We start from the raw sequence: 23,232 nt of genomic DNA, 5'->3' as shown, positions 1-23,232 counted from the left end.
AAGGCCGCTAGTGAAGCATCCTGGGCATCCATAACAACCCAGCAATGCCACAGGCCGATTGCCTCCATGCCACGCTGCATTGATGCAGTAATCCATGCAAAAGGATTCCTAACCAAGTACTTAGTGCATTATTGACATTTTCAAATGTTTGATTTTGTTTTGCTGTTATAAATCTTTTTTTTTACGTGGTCTGAGGAAATATTCAAATTTTATGAGATAGGATTTTTGAGTTTTCTTAAGCTGTATGCAATATTAAAATAATAAAAGGCTCGCAATATTTCAGTTGATGTGTAGTGCATCCAGAATGTAAGACATTTCCATGTTTTTAGTTTCATTACAGAAAATAAAGGTCTTTATTACAATATTCTAATTTTCTCAGACAGTCCTGTATGTACATATATATATATATATATATATATATACACACACACACACACATATATGTATGTATATACATACATATGTATACATAAATACATATACACATTTTTATATATATATGTACATATATATACAGTATATATATATATATATATATATACATACATGCTGTATATACATACATACATATATACGCATGTATATATACAAATACATATACAAATATATACGTATATATATATATATATATATATATATATATATATATATATATATATGTATGTATATTTATCTATACACATACATACATACATACATACATATATATAAATACATACATATAGCTCAGGGGATGGGTCAAATGCAGAGGACAAATTTCACCACACCTAGTGTGTGTGTGACAATCATTGGTACTTTAACTTAATATATATATATATATATGTGTGTATACACAAACCCCGTTTCCATATGAGTTGGGAAATTGTGTTAGATGTAAATATAAACGGAATACAATGATTTGCAAATCCTTTTCAACCAATATCAATTGAATGCACTACAAAGACAAGATATTTGATGTTCAAACTCATAAACAAAAATTTTTTCGGGCAACTAATAATTAACTTAGAATTTCATGGCTGCAACACGTGCCAAAGTAGTTGGGAAAGGGCATGTTCACCACTGTGTTACATCACCTTTTCTTTTAAGAAAACACGCAATAAACGTTTGGGAACTGAGGAAACTAATTGTTGAAGCTTTGAAAGTGGAATTCTTTCCCATTCTTTTTCTATGTAGAGCTTCAGTCGTTCAACAGTCCGGGGTCTTCGCTGTCGTATTTTACGCTTCATAATGCGCCACACATTTTCGATGGGAGACAGGTCTGGACTGCATGCGGACCAGGAAAGTACCCGCACTCTTTTATTGCGAAGCCACACTGTTGTAACACGTGCTGAATGTGGCTTGGCATTGTCTTGCTGAAATAAGCAGAGGCGTCCATAAAAAAGACGGTGCATAGATGGCAGCATATGTTGTTCCAAAACCTGTATGTACCTTTCAGCATTAATGGTGCCTTCACAGATGTGTAAGTTACCCATGCCTTGGGCACTAATGCACTCCCATACCATCACAGATGCTGGCTTTTGAACTTTGCGTTGATAACAGTCTGGATGGTTCGCTTCCCCTTTGGTCCGGGTGACACAAATTTGAATATTTCCAAAAACAATTTGAAATGTGGACTCGTCAGACCACAGAACACTTTTCCACTTTGCATCAGTCCATCTTAGATGATCTCGGGCCCAGAGAAGCCGGCGGCGTTTCTGGATGTTGTTGACAAATGGCTTTCGCTTTGCATAGTAGAGCTTTAACTTGCACTTACAGATGTAGCGACCAACAGTATTTAGTGACAGTGGTTTTCTGAAGTGTTCCTGAGCCCATGTGGTGATATCCTTTTGAGATTGATGTCGGTTTTTGATACAGTGCCGTCTGAGGGATCGAAGGTCACGGTCATTCAATGTTGGTTTCCGGCCATGCCGCTCACGTGGAGTGATTTCTCCAGACAGATGTTGAAATCCCTAAATTTCTTGCAATTGCACTTTGAAAAACGTTTTTCTTAAACTGTTTGACTATTTGCTCACGCAGTTGTGGACAAAGGAGTGTACCTCGCTCCATCCTTTCTTGTGAATGACTGAGCATTTCATGGAAGCTGCTTTTATAGCCAACCATTGCACCCACCTGTTCCCAATTAGCCTGCACACCTGTGGGATGTTCCATATAAGTGTTTGATGAGCATTCCCCAACTTTATCAGTATTTATTGCCACCTTTCCCAACTTCTTTGTCATGTGTTGCTGGCACCAAATTCTAAAGTTAATGATTATTTTTAAGTTTGAACATCAAATATGTTGTCTTTGTAGCATATTCAACTGAATATGGGTTGAAAAGGATTTGCAAATCATTGTATTCCGTTTATATTTACATTTAACACAATTTCCCAAATCATATGGAAACGGGGTTCGTATATATATATATATATATATATATATATATATATATATATATATATATATATATATATATATATATATAATTGGCAAGAGCCAATTATTCATGTTTACATGAATTCTTATGGGGAACTCGTTTTCATTCATGAACCATCTTCAAGAACCGATGGAGTTTGTAAATGGAGGTTACACGGTGCTGCACACTATTTGCCTTCTTCTACCTTATGAAGGCATCTGGCAAGGAGGTCGGATACGCCAGCGAGCTCTTCTCATCATTGGGAAGCTTCTGCTCCACGCTGAAGGTGTGGTCGTCCACAACCACCGACATCATGGCGGGTAGAAAGCGGGTCATGAGCTCCAGATCCTGAGGGGAGAACAAATCAGCTCACCCAAACCTCTCCAATTTCTCCGAGACAACCATTTTAAAATGACTCTGACTTCATGGACGTACCAGGCGTGGTTCTTTGAAGACCTGGCTGTCGATCATATCCCAGGCTCCCTGGCCGAGCGACAGCATCCTTAGAAGCAACATCAGATCAGGACTGTCCTGATCACAAACACAACAGGAGAACACCCTTAAAACACTCAAACCTTCCACTACCTCAACACTTGAAGGCCAAGGTTCTGCCTTTGTACAGGAGATAAGAATCCTTCTTTAGCTGCAATTTGTTACCAGGGAAACCACATATGTGTTTAAAAGCTTTGCACGCCTCCCCCGTTGTGTTGACTTTGCATTTACAGCGCTACTTTTCTTCAACCTTTGGGACCCGGCTGCTTATAAAAACGGTGACGGCCATAATAAATGATAAATGAGTTGTACTTTTATAGCCCTTTTCTACCTTCAAGGTACTCAAAGCGCTTTGACACTACTTCCACATTTACCCATTCACACACACATTCACACACTGATGGAGGGAGCTGCCCTGCAAGGCGCCAACCAGCACCCATCAGGAGCAAGGGTGAAGTGTCTTGCTCAGGACACAACGGACGTGACGAGGTTGGTACTAGGTGGGATTTGAACCAGGGACCCTCGGGTTGCGCACGGCCACTCTCCCACTGCGCCACGCCGTCCCTAATACAGATAATTTTCCAAAAAAACCCAAGCAAATACACTGATCATGTGTGTTTTTTGTGCTATGGCGGCATCTTTTGGACGAGATTGCTTACTGCAGGGGCTGCAATGTCCTCCGTTTTTAGTCTTTTCAACTGGACGTAGAAGCGCCGTTCCGTCTTCTAGCCATCCATAGCGTTACTACCATTATGGGTGTCCTGGACATGACGTTAAAGTGCATCCGGCAGTGGAGGCTCCTCTATGGGGTCTTGGGGCACGAGGAGGTTAACCCCTTTACTACTGTTACCCCAGGTGGCTCTTGGCAAAGGTCTAGTACCTGACTGCCCACTAGCCAGGGATACGGTGAAGACCTCAACGGCAGAGCAGGCGGAAGACGGTAGATTTAAGAACTACCACAACGGCTGCGATGGCGGACGAAGGCTGCAGCAGAAAAGGGTCCCCAGTCGTCTTGGACTCCATGCCACTGGACACTGACCCGATTCGGTCAAGGATCGTGCGGTGACTGTCTGTGCACAAAGTCTCCCCACGTTAGACAAAGTCACGCACAGGCATCCTCCATAAAGGGATACACCCCTGCCAGGAGGATCGCCATACTTGTTCGAGTAACCGCCGATGATGACCCTTATGGATTCTACATTTAACGTTAATAAGATTTACAACATATTTTAGACAAGTTTGCCTACTGCAGGTTCTGTGAAGTCCTCCGATTTTAGTCCTTTCAACCGGACGTAGAAGCGCTGTTCCGTCTTCTAGCCATCCGTAGCGTTACTACCCCCATGGATTCCTACATTTAACGTTCATAGGATTTACAATATGTTTTGGACACGTTTGCTGACTGCAGGTGCTGTGATGTCCTCTGTTTTTAGTCCTTTCAACCGGACGTAGAAGCGCCGTTCGATCTTCTAGCCATCCATAGCGTTTTTACCCTCATGGATTCTACATCCGACATTAGCAAGTTTTACAATATAACAAACAATTGTGAATGTGAGGGAGGTGGCCTACGGGCCTGCCGCGGAATGGAGTGTTGCCAGGACTGGCCTCAAAGACAGCGACAGGTGCGTAGATGGCCCAGGTGGGCCTTGTTATCTAATCACCTGTCGCCTTTATTAGCAGCAGCCGTGACGAGACGAGTAATTGGAGTTTCTGCCGGGCAAACGCAGAAAGTCTTGTTGCTGTGAAGCAAAAGGCTCGCACCTTGTGAGAACGAAATAAAACAGTGTTATACCCTGAATTCCTGGCAGTACATAGTGATCTAAATAACCCACTAGTTACATACTAAAGTGTCCGATGTGTGATGTCTGTAGGAGTGTTTTCATACATATTTGTATGTGCAATCGTAATGTAATGACGCTAGCATCATTAGCATTAGCTAATACGCCAACATGTTTACGAGTGTCTGCATTAGTATTATTAACTTAGAATCAACGTTCCCTCTAAGGCAGTGGTCCCCAACCTTTTTGTAGCTGGTTGGTGACCGGGGTTTTTTAAATAAAAAAATAATAAAAAATTATTCTGCAGCCCGGTACCAATTGATTGGGGGCCACTGCTCTAAGGTACGCGCCTGTGCAATTGCACACTGTTCACGCGTACTCTAGGCCGCGCACAAAATGAAATAAAAAGATAAGCGCATAACAGTGTGCAAGTCTGCCTTCGCTCACATGTGCACCACTGAATGCTCAAGGAGTTTTGGCGTTTGCTCACACATATGAGAAATTGGAGGGAAAATTGCTTAGAATGGCATTATTTTTGTATTGTTTCACTTTCACCTTTCCTCAATGAATTCACCCAAACGTCACCGTGGAGTAATTGAGTCTGTTTAGCTGATTGAGCTAGCTTGCCCAGCTAGTGGGTCCATGGCGATGACTTCTGTTTTTCTTTCATCTCCCGTTTTACTGCCTTGTTGCAGACAACGTTTGAAAACAATTAAGGTATGTAAATTAACATTTACAGAACAATTATTTGTAAGTAACTATTTGCACAATGTTTATATCTTCAAATACATGGAAACATATTTTTCCCCTTAAATTTAGTAGGTGAGGCTTGTATACCGGTGTGTTCTATGTTCTGCTGTTTATACAAAACCCAAATGAATACAATTAAAACCCAGCCGGGCTGTGAATGAATGAATCATGGTATCTCCAGGTCGACTTGTAGTGTCCATCATTCCACAGGCAGCGTGCTCACCCTGGGTAAAGCATCCTGGCTCAGCAGCTCCTGCAGGTTCCTCATGATACTCAGCACCAGCGTGTTGGAAGCAAACGGGTCACACAGGATCATAGACAGGTCCCTGAAGACAACAGCACATGTCCAGGTTCTGACTTGCTCTAAAATCAGTTCTATTTTTTTTTTTACCCAAGAACTTGCTCTTGTCCTTTCTTGACTCCATCCAGGAACCCTTGCAACTCTCGGGCCCGCTTGCCATCCACAAACTTTTCTCTGATGCAGGCGTCTAAGCACCATGTGAACTGTCAGCGTGGGAGGACATTTACATGTTAACTGGGTGTCAGCTTTGCACATGTAAACACTCTGCTTGTGTCACACATGATATCACACAAGCAAACACTCTGCTTGTATCGTACATGATATCACACACAGGTAAATACTCTGCTTGTGTCGCACATTATAGCACACACAAGTAAACACTCAGCAGGCCTTCCTGTATGGCACATGATATCACACACAAGTAAACACTCTGCAGGCCTGCCTGTATCGCACATGATATCACACACAAGTAAACACTCTGCAGTACTGCTTGTATCACACATGAATTAGGTAAAAAAAAAGTTAGCATGTGTCAAATATCAGGTTACACGACTATGAAACAAATTCATGCAAAATTAGCTGAAAAAAGTTAGCATGTGTCAGATATCAAGTTATACGACTATGAAGCAAATTCATGCAAAATTAGCTGAAAAAAAGTTAGCATGTGTCAAATATCAAGTTATACAACTTTGAAACAAATAAATGCAAAATTAGCTGGATAAAAAAAGTTGGCATGTTAACAGTGAGCATGTGTAAACTACCAAGTTATATGACCAGGAAATGAGTTCATGCAAAATTAGCTAAAACAAATGTTAGCATCCTAACAGTTAGCATGTGTCAAATATGAAGTTATATGACAATGAAGCAAATTCATGCAAAATTAGCTGAAAAAAAGTTAACGTGTCAAATATCATGTTATAGGACTATGAAGCTAATTCATGCAAAATTAGCTGGAAAAAAATGTTAGCATGCTAGCAGTGAGCATGTGTAAAGCACAGAGTTATATGAGCAGGAAATGTGTTAATGCAAAATTAGCTATAGAAAAAGTTAGCATGCTAACAGTTAGCATGTGTCAAATATCAAATATGACTATGAAGCGTAATCATGTAAAATTAGCTAAAAAAAATAAAATAAAATAATAAGGCTGCTAACAGTGAGCATGCTTAAAGGACCAAATCATATGACCAGGAAGTGTGTTCATGCAAAATTAGCTAAAAAAAGTAAGCATGTGTCAAATATCAATTTATACGACTATGAAGTAAATTCATGCAAAATTAGCTGAAAAAAAGTTAGCATGTGTCAAATATCAAGTTATACGACTATGAAACAAATTAATGCAAAATTAGCTGGAAAAAAAGTTAGCATGCTAGCAGTGAGCATTTGTAAAGCACAAAGTTATATGACCAGGAAGCGTGTTAATGTAAAATTAGCTAAAGAAAAAGTTAGCATGCTAACAGTTAGCATGTGTCCAATATCAAGTAGTTATATGACTATGAAGCGTAATCCTGTAAAATTAGCTAAATAAAATAAAATAAAATTAAAAAAAGCATGATCACAGTGAGCATGCATAAAGCACTAAGTTATGACCAGGAAGTGTGTTCATTCAAAATGAGCTGAAAAAAAAGTTAGCATGTGTCAAATATCAAGTTAGACAACTTTGAAACAAATTCATGCAAAATTAGCTGTGGGAAAAAAGTTAGCATGCTAGCAGTGAGCATTTGTAAAGCACAAAGTTATATGAGGAAGCGTGTTAATGTAAAATTAGCTAAAGAAAAAGTTAGCATGCTAACAGTTAGCATGTGTCCAATATCAAGTAGTTATATGACTATGAAGCGTAATCATGTAAAATTAGCTAAATAAAATAAAAAAAGCATAACAGTGAGCATGCACAAAGCACTAAGTTATGACCAGGAAGTGTGTTCATTCAAAATTAGATAAAAAAAAAGTAAGCATGTGTCATATATCAATTTATACGACTATGAAGCAAATTCCTGCAAAATTAGCTGAAAAAAAAGTTAGCATGTGTCAAATATCAAGTTATACGACTATGAAGCAAATTAATGCAAAATTAGCTGGAAAAAAAAAGTTAGCATGCTAGCAGCGAGCATTTGTAAAGCACAAAGTTATATGACCAGGAAGCGTGTTAATGTAAAATTAGCTAAAGAAGAAGTTAGCATGCTAACAGTTAGCATGTGTCCAATATCAAGTAGTTATATGACTATGAAGCGTAATCATGTAAAATTAGCTAAATAAAATAAAATAAAATAAAAAAAAGAATGATAACAGTGAGCATGCATAAAGCACTAAGTTATGACCAGGAAGTGTGTTCATTCAAAATTAGCTAAAAAAAGTAAGCATGTGTCAAATATCAATTTATACGACTATGAAGCAAATTCCTGCAAAATTAGCTGAAAAAAAAGTTAGCATGTGTCAAATATCAAGTTAGACAACTTTGAAACAAATTCATGCAAAATTAGCTGTGGGAAAAAAGTTAGCATGCTAGCAGTGAGCATTTGTAAAGCACAAAGTTATATGACCAGGAAGCGTGTTAATGTAAAATTAGCTAAAGAAAAAGTTAGCATGCTAACAGTTAGCATGTGTCCAATATCAAGTAGTTATATGACTATGAAGCGTAATCATGTAAAATTAGCTAAATAAAATAAAAAAAGCATAACAGTGAGCATGCACAAAGCACTAAGTTATGACCAGGAAGTGTGTTCATTCAAAATTAGATAAAAAAAAGTAAGCATGTGTCATATATCAATTTATACGACTATGAAGAAAAATCCTGCAAAATTAGCTGAAAAAAAAGTTAGCATGTGTCAAATATCAAGTTATACGACTATGAAGCAAATTAATGCAAAATTAGCTGGAAAAAAAAAGTTAGCATGCTAGCAGCGAGCATTTGTAAAGCACAAAGTTATATGACCAGGAAGCGTGTTAATGTAAAATTAGCTAAAGAAGAAGTTAGCATGCTAACAGTTAGCATGTGTCCAATATCAAGTAGTTATATGACTATGAAGCGTAATCATGTAAAATTAGCTAAATAAAATAAAATAAAATAAAAAAAGCATGATCACAGTGAGCATGCATAAAGCACTAAGTTATGACCAGGAAGTGTGTTCATTCAAAATTAGCTAAAAAAAAGTAAGCATGTGTCAAATATCAATTTATACGACTATGAAGCAAATTCCTGCAAAATTAGCTGAAAAAAAAGTTAGCATGTGTCAAATATCAAGTTAGACAACTTTGAAACAAATTCATGCAAAATTAGCTGGGGGAAAAAAGTTAGCATGCTAGCAGTGAGCATTTGTACAGCACAAAGTTATATGACCAGGAAGCGTGTTAATGTAAAATTAGCTAAAGAAAAAGTTAGCATGCTAACAGTTAGCATGTGTCCAATATCAAGTAGTTATAAGACTATGAAGCGTAACCATGAAAAAAAAAAATATTAATAAGGCTGCTAAGAGTGAGCATGCGTAAAGCACCAAATCATACGACCAGGAAGACTGTTCATTCAAAATTAGCTAAAAAAAAAAGTTAGCATGTGTCAAATATCAAGTTATACGACTATGAAGCAAATTCATGCAAAATTAGCTGAAAAAAAGTTAGCATGTGTTAAATATCAAGTTATACGACTATGAAGCAAATTCATAGAAAATTAGCTGAAAAAAAGTTAACATGTGTCAAATATCAAGTTATACGACTATGAAGCATATTCATGCAAAATTAGGTGAAAAAAAGTTAGCATGCTAGCAGTAAGCATGTGTAAAGCACAAAGTTATATGACCAGGAAGTGTTTTAATTCAGAATTAGCTAAAGAAAAAGTCAGCATGCTAACAGTTAGCATGTGTCCAATATCAAGTAATTATATGACTATGAAGCGTAATCATGTAAAATTAGCTAAATAAAATAAAATAAAAAAAACATGATAACAGTGAGCATGCATAAAGCACTAAGTTATGACCAGGAAGTGTGTTCATTCAAAATTAGCTAAAAAAAAGTAAGCATGTGTCAAATATCAATTTATACGACTATGAAGCAAATTCATGCGAAGTTAGCTGAAAAAAAGATAGCATGTGTCAAATATCAAGTTATATGACAATGAAACAAATTAATGCAAAATTAGCTGGAAAAAAAAAGTTAGCATGCTAGCAGTGAGCATTTGTAAAGCACAAAGTTATATGACCAGGAAGCGTGTTAATGTAAAATTAGCTAAAGAAAAAGTTAGCATGCTAACAGTTAGCATGTGTCCAATATCAAGTAGTTATATGACTATGAAGCGTAATCATGTAAAATTAGCTAAATAAAATAAAAAAAGCATAATAACAGTGAGCATGCATAAAGCACTAAGTTATGACCAGGAAGTGTGTTCATTCAAAATTAGCTAAAAAAAAGTAAGCATGTGTCAAATATCAATTTATACGACTATGAAGCAAATTCATGCAAAATTAGCTGAAAAAAAAGTTAGCATGTGTCAAATATCAAGTTATACGACTATGAAGCAAATTCATGCAAAATTAGCTGAAAAAAATTAGCATGTGTCAAATATCAAGTTATACAACTTTGAAACTAATTAATGCAAAATTAGCTGGAAAAAAAAAGTTAGCATGCTAGCAATAAGCATTTGTAAAGCACAAAGTTATATGACCAGGAAGCGTGTGAATGTAAAATTAGCTAAAGAAAAAGTTAGCATGCTAACAGTTAGCATGTGTCAAATATCAAGTTATATAACTGGCATTTGGCGTTAAAATTCTCATCTAGCGTATCAACTTGTATGTGGCGGCCCTGGCTGGAACAAGTTGGGACAGCCCTGGTCTCGAAGGTGCTGTCATCACCCGCCATGTTTGTTAGAGTAAAAACAAGACTGAAGTCTGGGCACCTTGTGACAGGGGTCCACAGAACAGATCTCACTGATGTCCAAGTCATGGAGGGACATCAGCAACTCGGCCCTCAGCGTGCAGTAGTGAACGTTCCGCGTCCGCAGGAAGAGCGTCCGCAGGAACTGCAACACCATATCGTACAGCTTCACGTTCTTCCCGATCATCTGCGTCAGCTTCAGGACCACCTTCCGGGACCAAAGGCCAGATGGGACGGTTAAACCGCGGCGATGGCTTTGAATGTACTTGTGTGGCCACGCACCTCGCCTTGACGTCGCATTTTGGGGGAGGGGCTGAAGAAATTATGCAGGATGGAGAGGTCGCTGCTGAACAGCGCCGCTTCTTTATCCACGATGTACTGCTTCAGGAGCGGGGACACCTCGTCCCCAAAAAGAGCCTGATTGTCCTGCCAGATCTGCCTTTTCACCTCCACAGCGCACACCTTGTACAGCTCCTTGTCCGCCATCACCAGCTTCAGTTTCTTCTCAGGGACCTGCAGGCGCGGCAGAGAACTGTCACATTATTACAAACCCCGTTTCCATATGAGCTGGTAAATTGTGTTAGATGTAAATATAAAACGGAATACAATGATTTGCAAATCAGTTTCAACCCATATTCAGTTGAATATGTTACAAAGACAACATATTTGACATTCAGACTGATAAACATTATCAACGTTAGAATTTGATGCCAGCAACACGTGACAAAGAAGTTGGGAAAGGTGGCAATAAACACTGATAAAGTTGAGGAATGCTCATCAAACACTTATTAGGAACATCCCACAGGTGTGCAGGCTAATTGTGAACAGGTGGGTGCCATGATTGGGTATAAAAACAGTTCCCAAAAAATGCTCAGTCTTTCACAAGAAAGGATGTGGCGAGGTAAACCCCTTTGTCCACAACTGCATAAGCAAAATAGTTTAACAGTTTAAGAACAACGTTTCGCAAAGAGCAATTGCAAGAAATTTAGGGATTTCAACATCTACGGTCCATAATATCATCAAAAGGTTCAGAGAATCTGGAGAAATCACTCCACAAAAGCGGCATGACCGGACACCAACATTGAATGACCGTGGCCTTCGATCCCTCTGACGGCACTGTATCAAAAACCAACATCAATCTCTAAAGGATATCACCACATGGGCTCAGGAACACTTCAGAAAACCACTGTCATTAAATACAGTTCATCGCTACATCTTTAAGTGCAAGTTTCAGCTCTACTATGCAAAGCGAAAGCCAATTATCAACAACATCCAGAAACGCCGCTTCTTTGTACCATGAATTGATTAACGTGGACCCCGACTTAAACAAGTTGAAAAACTTATTCGGGTGTTACCATTTAGTGGTCAATTGTACGGAATATGTACTGTACTGTGCAATCTACTAATAAAAGTATCAATCAATCAATCAATCAAAGCCCGAGATTATCTGAGATGGTGTGATGCAAAGTGGAAAAGTGGTCTGTGGTCTAACGAGTCCACATTTCAAATTATTTTTGGAAATATTCGACATTGTGTCATCCGGATTTCAACATCTACGGCAGTGGTTCTTAACCTTTATGGCGGTACCGAACCCCACCAGTTTCATATACGCATTCACCAAACCGTTTTTTAGTGAAAAATAAAATGTTTTTGTTTTTTTTCAAATTCAAGACAAAGTTGTATGTTTTTGGTAACACTTTTGTATGGGGAATATATTCTTAGTAACAAAGACTTAATTTAGAATTATTTGGACACAAGGGGAACATATTCTAAGTGATAAAGACTTAATTTAGTTATTTGGTTAGGGTCAGGGTTAGAGGGTTAGGGTTATAATAAGGCCATGCCGAATAAGGCATTAATAAGGACTTAATAATGACTAATTAAGAGCCAATATGTTACTAATTTGCATGTTAATAAGGAACTAAATAATGGTGAATATGTTCCCCATACTAAAGTGTTACCATGTTTTTATTTTTATGGTGCACAAAATGAACCGTGCACAGTGCATAAATTCACAACAAATTACACACCTGCAAATCAGTCAGCTGATAGGGAGAAGTTTGTATTTACACGATGAGTCGGGTGTGTTTTGACCTCCGCCGAACCCCTAAGACCGAGTTCGATCGAACCCAGGTTAAGAACCACCGATCTACGGTCCATAATGTCATCAAAAGGTTCAGAGAATCTGGAGAAATCACTTCACGTAAGCAGCATGACCGGACACCAACTTTGAATGACCGTGACTTTCGATCCCTCAGTCGGCACTGTATCAAAAACCCACATCCATCTCTAAAGGATATCACCACATGGGCTCAGGAACACTTCAGAAAACCACTGTCACTAAATACAGCTCGTCGCTACATCTGTAAGTGTAAGTTACAGCTCTACTATGCAAAGCGAAAGCCATTCATCAACAACATCCAGAAACGTCGCCGGCTTCTCTGGGCCAGAGATCATCAAAGATGGACTGATGCAAAGTGGAAAAGTGTTCTGTGGTCTGACGAGTCCACATTTCAAATTGTTTTTGGAAATATTCGACATCGTGTCATCCGTAGACGTAGAGGAGGAACCACAGATCCCTTCTCCATCATCAACGATGCTAATCAAGCAGCGATTACTTTGGGAACATTTATGATCCAAGACCTTGTATTTTTGATCCTGAACACAAAGAGGATGATCAATAAGTTTTAGAAGCTAAGTACTAAACGGATGTAGCTTTATTGTGACAGTATAGCGTTAGCATCATTACTAGGTGCTAAACATAAAAAAAAAACGTAATACTCTCGCTGGGATGCCGAACGACAAGACGCTCACATAATTCCGTTTAGATGAGGAATTAATCACAATCCTCACAAAGGGTTAAAAAAGCGTCTTTTTCGCCATCTCGGGGATGTCAAAGTGAACCAGCATGTCGGTCCTTGGCCACATTTGTCTACTAGCAAGTGAAAGATGCATGAATTATAAATTAGAATTGACTTTTAGCAAGTTTGAGACCAAGCAAAAGCAGCTGCCGGCTCAGTGTGTCAACAATAACAGCGCAATATAGCAATAGCTCAGTGCTATCAATGCGCCGCTAAAATAATTTGCCTGTTTTAGCGCTTATAATAACAATATCACTCATATTTGGTTCATTTTCAGGTCACGACATGTAAATGGAGTATTGTTGGCACTTTCTGGAGGATTTTAGAGAGTATCACAGGAGGACCTTCCATCTGTTGACTGAATGCCCATCCATCCATTTTCTACCGCTTATTCCCTTTCGGGGTCGCGGGGGGCGCTGGCGCCTATCTCAGCTACAATCGGGCGGAAGGCAGGGTACACCCTGGACAAGTCGCCACCTCATCGCAGGGCCAACACAGATTGACAGACAACATTCACACTCACATTCACACACTAGGGCCAATTTAGTGTTGCCAATCAACCTATCCCCAGGTGCATGTCTTTGGAAGTGGGAGGAAGCCGGAGTACCCGGAGGGAACCCACGCATTCACGGGGAGAACATGCAAACTCCACACAGAAAGATCCCGAGCCTGGATTTGAACCCAGGACTGCAGGAACTTCGTATTGTGAGGCAGACGCACTAACCCCTCTGCCACCGTGAAGCCCTGTTGACTGAATGGTTAAATATATTTATTTACCATATAGCAGGGGTGCCCATTACGTCGATCGCGTGCTACCAGTCGACCGCGGGGGGTGTGTCAGTCGATCTCGAGCCAGGCTTTTAAAAAAAATAGACCTAAAAATTAGTGATCATCAATCTTCATCAAGACGTCACTTAAATGACATTCACGGTACCAGAGGGTCTTGTGAGATGACGCTGGCTGCTGCAAGATCATTATTATTAAATATGACAGAGAGGAAGGCGAGAAACACTTTTTATTTCAACAGACTCTCGCGCCGTACCTTCCGTCAAAACTCTAAAGGCCGACTGCACATTTCCTATCTTCACAATAAAAGCCCTGCTTCATGCTGCCTGCGCTAACTAAATACAGAGTCTCGGAAAACTGGCGTGCACAAGCGATCCCTCAGAAAGCTGGCGTGCACATCACTTGTGCACGCCAGCTTTCCGAGACTCTTATTTTGTTAGCGCAGGCAGCATAAAGCAGGGCTTTTATTGTGACGAAAGGAAATGTGCAGTCGGCCTTTAGAGTTTTGACGGAAGGGACGGCGCGAAAGTCTGTTGAAATAAAAAGTGTTTCTCGCCTTCCTCTCTGTCATTTTTTCATAATAATGAACTGGCAGCAGCCAGCGTCATCTCACAAGACCCTCGGGTGCCGTGAATGTCAATCAAGCAAGCTACGGAATTTGCCGCCAATGTTTTTCTTGTAAAGTGTATGGAAGCTGGATGAATTAGATGCCAAAAACCAACCACTTTCATGTGGTATTGTACAGAAAGGACAACTTTTTTTCTCCTCCATTTGAAAATGTGGGCGTTATCATCATTACTGTCTGATTCCAATCAATGCAAGTCATCAGAATCAGGTAATACACCAACTTATATTCTTGTCTTTGTGAAAGAAAGACATCTGTATGTGTTACACATGCTTGTATTATCATTAAACACATTTAACTTGTTTACAAAAATGTCTCTTTCATAAATAAATAAATATAAATGATATATATAAATGAAGTAGATCCCCTCGAGTTGGTCAATTGAAAAGTAGCTCGCCTGCAGAAAAAGTGTGGGCACCCCTGCCATATAGAATGCATTAGCAAGTCTCACTGTGGATTTTTCTGTACAGAGCGAAATAAATAAAAAATGAGAGCAAAGAAATAGTGAACAAAAGATGAAAAGTCACTGCCACGGTATGGCACTTTTTTGGGGGGGGGTTTCCCAACGGATCGTAGTCCTTCACTGCGCTCATCTTTTTTTCAAACGCACGTTTGCTATTCGGATGTGCAGAAACAACAGGTAGGAACTGAAGTGATAACAAAATAAAACAAATGTGATATTTTAAAATAATAATTTACTCCAATAATATTTAAACAAAAATTACTGCATAACATACATTTCCTTGTGGGGCTGTATAGCCTGGTTGGTAGAGTGGCCGTGCCAGCAACTTGAGGGTTCCAGGTTCGATCCCCGCTTCCGCCATCCTAGTCACTGTTGTTATATCCTCGGGCAAGACACTTTACCCACCTGCTCCCAGTGTCACCCACACTGGTTCAAATGTAACTTGGATATTGGCTTTCACTTTGTAAAGTGCTTTGAGTCACTACAGAAAAAGCGCTATATAATTATAATTCACTTCACTTCACTTCCTTTCCATATTTAAATAAATAAAACAGGGCAAAATAACGTTACACAGACTAACACTTCCTGCCACTAAACCTGCTAAAAAATGTTCCTTCTCAGGTTTCTCCAAGTTCACATTTTCACACTATTTTGTTACATTTTAATAAGCATTTTGTCAGAATAATTGTATCCAAGTTATCACACAACTTTCAATTAGTTCCCGGCGAGAAGATAAAAGCTGTCTTTGAACCCACCAAGAATAAGGCTTGTAAAACTCCAGTGTAGAATGGGAAGCAACATATAGGTGTTCCGTTTCTATCATGTATTGTAATACACAGAAAGAGTGTGTCTTGACCCAAGAACTACAAAGCAGATAGGAAGCAGGACCGGACTCCGCTCCTACCGGCTTTTCTTTGAACTGTTTTAAGCAAAGTTTATGGCTGTTTATGACTCCCGCCCTTACAAACAGCTGTTGCCATGTAATCAGGGAAAGTCCAAATAAAAGAAGAGGCGTACAATCTTTCATTAGAGCGTGTTAGAACACTGTAGAAGGGTGCAGGTGTACCCGCTCTCCTCAACTGAGCCAAATTTAATTCAGTCTCTGTTTAATTCCTTGTTTCTTGTCTTGTTTAATAGATGTCATCAGTGTTTGAACCTGACACATTTCTTAAATATTCCTTATGTTTTGACCATAAAGAGGTTATTATTAAGTGTGATTTGTTTTCCATGCTTGTGTTGATGTTTTATTTTCTTTCTGCCTCGATAGCTGAGGGGAATATTATACATTTTAAATTAAAATGTTGATATTACATTTTCCCCTGGTAAATATTTATTGTAATTCATAAAAATATAAATAATGATCGATATCGACCAATATTAAAAAATCTTATATAGTGATACAGTTTTCAGCCCTAACATCTGGCGTATCTGTCATGATTCCATGAGAGGGACAGGTGTAGACCTTAGGAAGACTTGCCTTGGGTAGATGTTTCAGCACCTGCATGACCACCGGCTGGATGGAGGACATTTTGACCAGCGGGAAGCTTTTCTCCAGCAACTCTTCCAGCTTGCCGTACCTGTGAGAAAGACCTGCTCACAAAGTCCTGCTGGGAGACGGCCGAGGATTGTGCTACCTGTCGTCCTCCTTGCCCTCTGCGATGGTGGCGACTCTCTCCATCAGCTTGTCCCGGAGCTCGTCAAAGACGGACTGGTGGAACTCCAGCCTGGGTGTCCCGTGCAGGTCCAGGAAGGGGAGAGCCGACTGGAGGGTTGGCAGGAGGATGCCATTTTCCATCTGCGGTCATGACATCACATTGTTGCACACCTTGCTGACTAGGATTTCACATTGTCGTCCTAAAAAGCCCCGTGCATAAAACGAGGGCTGCAGCGAGCTGTTATTTGAGTAATCGGATACATTATTTTAGGGAAAAAACTTCAAATAAACCAAGATTTTTCTGATTAGATTTTTTCCCTCCTATGGGTGCTTTTTTTTTTTTACTTTCCATTTACCTTTTTACTTTCCACTTCACTTATTATACACCCCGCTAGCACCAACACCCGCCCCCCCAACCCCCCGCCCACCTCAACCGACGCACGGAGGGTCGGAGGGGGGGGATTTGGTGCTAGCGGGAGGTGTATAATGTAGCCCGGAAAAGTTAGGGATGCATTGGATTCTGGGTATTTGTTCTGCTGTGTTTATGTTGTGTTACAGTGCGGATGTTCTCCCAAAATGTGTTTGTCATTCTTGTTTGGTGTGGGTTCACAGTGTGGCGCATATTTGTAAGAGTGTTAAAGTTGTTTAAACGGGCACCCTCAGTGTGACCCGTATGGCTGTTGAACAAGTATGCCTTGCAGTCGTGTACGTGTGTCTGCAGAAGCCTCATACATTATGTGACTGGGCTGAAAAACTGTTGGTACATATTGTAGAGGGCGCTAAAGGCAGCGCCTACATAGGACGCCCTTATTATTATTACTAGGGTGAAAATCAGCAGTCTTTCACGAGAATATATGCTCGGAAATTCGTGAGTCTCCCAGAAAATTGGGGAGGACTGGCAAGCGGCATTCATATAAAACTTGCGGGCCGCACTAACATTAAATTCTCATACTACGGTGCGGGCCGTGTGTCTGAGACCCCTGGTTTAGACATAACACAAAGCAAAAAAAAAACTCTGTATGCAGTGTTATTTCATTTAAAATTTCAAAAGAGTTTTGTGGCTCCCATTGTTTTCTTTATTTTGTGCAATGGGTCCAAATGGCTCTTTGAGTGGTAAAGGTTGCCGACTCCTGCACAAGTGACTGCAAGGCATACCTGGTCAACAGCCATACAGGTCACATTGAGGGTGGCTGTATAAACAACTTTAACACTGTTACAAATATGCGCCACACTGTGAACCCACACCAAACAAGAATGACAAACACATTTCAGGAGAACATCCGCAGCGTAACAGAATATAACACAACAGAACAAATGCCCAGAACCCGTTGCAGCACTAACTCTCCCGGGACACTACAATATACACGCCACCTCATATGTTTTTCCCATATATATATATATATATATATATATATATATATATATATATATATATATATATATATATATATATATATATATATATACACACATATATATATATATATATATATATACACACACAATCAGAATCAGAAATACTTTATTAATCCCTGAGGGGAAATTCAAATTTAGAGGTTATTTTGAATATTTCTACCTTTGCACTTTCTTCCAAAACTGTGAATGTTACAGAATATAAGTGTGACTTATTTTGTTATACTGTCAAGCAGTGTTGGCGTTAACGCACTTTTTGTGTCTTTTTAATGCATTTAAAGCAGAAAAGAGCATATTTTTTTTCCTACCATTTGCGGACCTAAGCTAATGTTTTAAAGGCCCACGGCACATTCTAAAAATACTATTAAAATAAACAAAAACATAACAAAAGTGAAATAAAAAAGCTTAAAGGTGAAATGTAAGTTATAAAAAGTTGCAATGTTGACTATTAAAAAAAAGCTGTTTTTTTTTTCTTTCAAACTGTCATTGCTCAAAACATAATAATGAATCAAAAAGAATGCTATTAGGAATTATTAACCTATCCCAGGTTCGGATTACTTCACATGAAATATTCCACTTTGAAAAATATTTTTGGTGGAAGATTTTGCATATTTTGTGTGTTTGCCATAAAAAACAACAACATAGTTTTGTTTGACAAAAAAGGGCGGAAAACAAACAAACAAAACAGCAACATAAAAAAAAAAAAACTAAAACATTTTGAAATGAGGAATATATCTGAAGTTTATGTAGACTCCAGACATTTAAGCGTTAAATATAAATTATATGTATGCCCTGGCACACCATTATCATCATTTTATGACCGATACTAATATACTGAAGGTTTTAAGTGTTGTACGTGCATACAAATGTTTTAAATTACATTTTTCCAAGATTATATTTCTCCACTTCTGTTAAAAAATGTTATATATTCTTGGCTAGCAGGTTGTAGTTTGCTTTGTGTATCATTTTAGCTGTTTGCAAATTCACAATGTCGTGGAATTTCAGTATTTTTGATTCAATGAATAAAAGGGTTTGTGTTGGTTTCACCTGCTCAGTGGCCTTGTGGTTACAGTGTCCGCCCTGAGACTGAAAGGTCGTGAGTTCGAACCCCGGCCAAGTCATACCGAAAACTACAAAAATGGAACCCTTTACCTCCCTGCTTGGCACTAAGCATCATGGGTTGGAATTGGGGGTTAAAGGCCTACTGAAACCCACTACTACCGACCACGCAGTCTGATAGTTTATACACCAATGATGAAATATTAACATTGCAAAACATGCCAACACGGCCTTTTTAGTTTACTAAATTGCAATTTTAAATTTCCCGCGAAGTTTCGTGTTGAAAACGTCGCGGTATGATGACGCGTGCGTTTGATGTCTCGGGTTGTAGCAGACATTATTTTCCAGCCCCTTATACAAGCTATAAGTAGTCTGCTTTAATCGCATAATTACACAGTATTCTGGACATCTGTGTTGCTGAATCTTTTGCAATTTGTTCAATTAATAATGGAGAAGTCAAAGTAGAAAGATGGAGGTGGTAAGCTTTAGCCTTTAGCCACACAAACGCAGCCCGTGTTTCCTTGTTTAAAATTCCCGGAGGTGAAGCTTTACTATGGATCAGAGCGGTCAAGCGAACGTGGATCCCGACTACATGTCAACCGGCAGTTTTCAGTGAGAAAATTGTGGTAATAAGTCGGCTCTTACCGGAGACATCAGCGGAGCTTCCGTCCTGCTGCAGCTGCGTGACTTCCCTCAGAGACTCTGGCTGTCAACACACCCCTCCGACTTTCAGGTATTATTTAATCTCACTAAAACACTAGCAACACAATAGGCAGATAAGGGATTTTCCAGAATGATCCTAGTAAATGTGTCTAATAACATCTGAATCGCTCCCACTGCTATCGCCTTTTTTTTATTTTTTATTTTCCATCCATCCATTTTCTACCGCTTATTCCCTTTTTTGGGGTCGCGGGGGGCGCTGGCGCCTATCTCAGCTACAATCGGGCGGAAGGCGGGGTACACCCTGGACAAGTCGCCACCTCATCGCAGGGCCAACACAGATAGACAGACAACATTCACACTCACATTCACACACTAGGGCCAATTTAGTGTTGCCAATCAACCTATCCCCAGGTGCATGTCTTTGGAAGTTGGAGGAAGCCGGAGTACCCGGAAGGAACCCATGCATTCACGGGGAGAACATGCAAACTCCACACAGAAAGATCCCGAGCCTGGATTTGAACCCAGGACTGCAGGACCTTCGTATTGTGAGGCAGACGCACTAACCCCTCTGCCACTCTAAATATCCCCATCCACAAATCTTTCATTCCCGCTCACATTAATGGGGAAATTGTTGCTTTCTCGGTCCGAATAGCTCTAGCTGCTGCTGGCTATGATTGTAAACAATGTGAGGATCCCTACAACCTGTGACGTCACGCGCACATCGTCTGCTACTCACTGGTGACGGTGGCAGAGAAGAGGACTGTTGACAAACTAGTGAGCATCCTGGATGATGCCAGTCACCCTCTGCATAGCGTTATCAGCAGCCAGAGGAGCCTGTTCAGTGCTAGACTGCTTCATGTGGGGCGGTTTAGCTCGGTTGGTAGAGTGGCCGTGCCAGCAACTTGAGGGTTGCAGGTTCAATTCCCGCTTCTGCCAGCCTAGTCACTGCCATTGTGTCCTTGGACAAGACACTTTACCCACCTGCTCCCAGTGCCACCCACACTGGTTTGAATGTAACTTAGATATTGGGTTTCATTATGTAAAGCGCTTTGAGTCACTAGGGAAAAAGCGCTATATAAATATAATTCACATAATTCACATCCCAAGTGCAGGACTAATAGACTCAAAAACTCCTTTGTCCCACACGCCATTAGACTGTACAACTCCTCTCTTGGGCGGGGGGTACTAGAATGACAGAGGATGCAAAACAATAACAGTGCAATACGTTTTCATAACATGGTCACTACTGCCTACTTTGTCTTGTTATATTCTTATTTTACTGTTATATTTTTATTCCCATTGTTGCTTTTTATTTTTTATTCTTATTGTATCCATCCATCCATTTTCTACCGCTTATTCCCTTTTGGGGTCGCGGGAGGCGCTGGCGCCTATCTCAGCTACAATCGGGCGGAAGGCGGGGTACACCCTAGACAAGTCGCCACCTCATCGCAGGGCCAACACAGATAGACAGACAACATTCACACTCACATTCACACACTAGGGCCAATTTAGTGTTGCCAATCAACCTATCCCCAGGTGCATATTTCTCTATTTTGTTTCCATTTAAACCCCAATTATTTACTTTTTTTTAAATTGATCTCAACTCTGTACACTGCTGCTGGAATTTTAATTTTCCTGAAGGAACTCTCCTGAAGGAATCAATAAAGAACTATCTATCTATCTGTCTGCTTCCGGTAAAGGCAGGGCTTTTTTTTATCAGCGACAAAAAGTTGCGAACTTTATCGATGATGTTCTCTACTAAATCCTTTCAGCAAAAATATAGAAAAATCGCGAAATGATCAAGTATGACACATAGAATGGACCTGCTATCCCCGTTTAAATAAGAAAATCTCATTTCAGTAGGCCTTTAAATCACCAAAAAATGATTCCCGAGCGCGACCACCGCTGCTGCTCACTGCTCCCCTCACTTTTGAGGGGTGAACAAGCGGAGGTCAATTGCAGAGGATACATTTCACCACACCTAGTGTGTGTGTGCGTGTGTGTGTGTGCGTGATAATCATTGGTTCTTTAATTTAATTCAAATGAAAACGAAGATGTGCAATAAGAGACATGTCAACTGAGCATTAATTAATTAGGTGGTACGAACATTTTAAAGTAGTTTTGTGCCAAACATGACGCGGTGTGAAGCATAAATACCTGAAACTGGTCGATAGCTTTGAGTGGCTCAGTGCAGTTGGTGAGAGTCTCTTTAAGGTCCTCGCCGTTAGATATCCCAAGCTCAGGAAGCCCGCCGAACATTTTGCTCTCCATTTATTAATCTGCTTAAAAAAAAACCCCAAAAGAAACAGAAAAGAGAAGACACTTTTTTTTTTTTTAGCAAACCAGTATTTCCCACCTCAATGCACACTTTCTTCTTCTCTTTTGTCTCCTTCGTATACTGCGACTCAAAAGGTGCATACTGCCACCTACTGTATGGGAGAATGTAACATGGACTACGGAACAGCTGTTTTATTTCATTAAAATAGGTCAATTCTATTATGATGTGTGCTCATTGCTCAACCTATCACTTAATAGTTTGTGTTAAATATTAAATATATATTACACAAAAGAAAACTTATTGTTTTTTGTATTTATTTTTTCTACAATAAATACATGTATTGTTTTCATCAAAAGTGTAATATTGTCTGCTCCTTTGTAAAAGTTTTTTTTTAATTTTATAAACCATCCATCCATCCATCCTTCATCTTCCGCTTATCCGAGGTCGGGTCGCGGGGGCAACAGCCTAAGCAGGGAAGCCTAGACTTCCCTCTCCCCAGCCACTTCTTCTAGCTCTTCCCGGGGGATCCCGAGGCGTTCCCAGGCCAGCCGGGAGACATAGTCTTCCCAACGTGTCCTGGGTCTTCCCCGTGGCCTCCTACCGGTTGGACGTGCCCTAAACACCTCCCTAGGGAGGCGTTCGGGTAGCATCCTGACCAGATGCCCGAACCACCTTATCTGGCTCCTCTCGATGTGAAGGAGCAGCGGCTTTACTTTGAGTTCCTCCCGGATGGCAGAGCTTCTCACCCTATCTCTAAGGGAGAGCCCCGCCACCCGGCGGAGGAAACTCATTTCGGCCGCTTGTACCCGTGATCTTATCCTTTCGGTCATGACCCAAAGCTCATGACCATAGGTGAGGAT

General features: G+C 40.0%; 1 protein-coding gene across 1 annotated transcript in view; it reads right to left on the bottom strand.

Annotated features, from left to right (window-relative positions):
• Window positions 1–22,517, bottom strand: part of nelfb (negative elongation factor complex member B) — a 32,321-nt gene extending 9,804 nt beyond the window's left edge. Inside the window, exons 1-10 of the mRNA XM_061896913.1 lie at window positions 22,451–22,517; window positions 22,252–22,373; window positions 16,940–17,100; window positions 16,783–16,882; window positions 10,853–11,083; window positions 10,593–10,778; window positions 5,801–5,913; window positions 5,633–5,735; window positions 2,828–2,923; window positions 2,598–2,740 (exon numbers count right to left, since the gene is read on the bottom strand). Of these exons, the coding sequence (XP_061752897.1) occupies window positions 2,598–2,740; window positions 2,828–2,923; window positions 5,633–5,735; window positions 5,801–5,913; window positions 10,593–10,778; window positions 10,853–11,083; window positions 16,783–16,882; window positions 16,940–17,100; window positions 22,252–22,365 (1,247 nt within the window). The 5' untranslated portion in view covers window positions 22,366–22,373; window positions 22,451–22,517. The remainder of the gene's footprint in view (window positions 1–2,597; window positions 2,741–2,827; window positions 2,924–5,632; window positions 5,736–5,800; window positions 5,914–10,592; window positions 10,779–10,852; window positions 11,084–16,782; window positions 16,883–16,939; window positions 17,101–22,251; window positions 22,374–22,450) is intronic.
• Window positions 22,518–23,232: the final 715 nt, after the last annotated feature.

This window comes from Nerophis ophidion, linkage group LG01 (genome assembly GCF_033978795.1).
Source record: "Nerophis ophidion isolate RoL-2023_Sa linkage group LG01, RoL_Noph_v1.0, whole genome shotgun sequence".
Classification (NCBI taxonomy): Eukaryota; Metazoa; Chordata; class Actinopteri; order Syngnathiformes; family Syngnathidae; genus Nerophis; species Nerophis ophidion.
The sequence above is the reverse complement of the archived record's forward strand: the minus strand, read 5'-3'. Positions and strand labels throughout refer to the sequence as shown.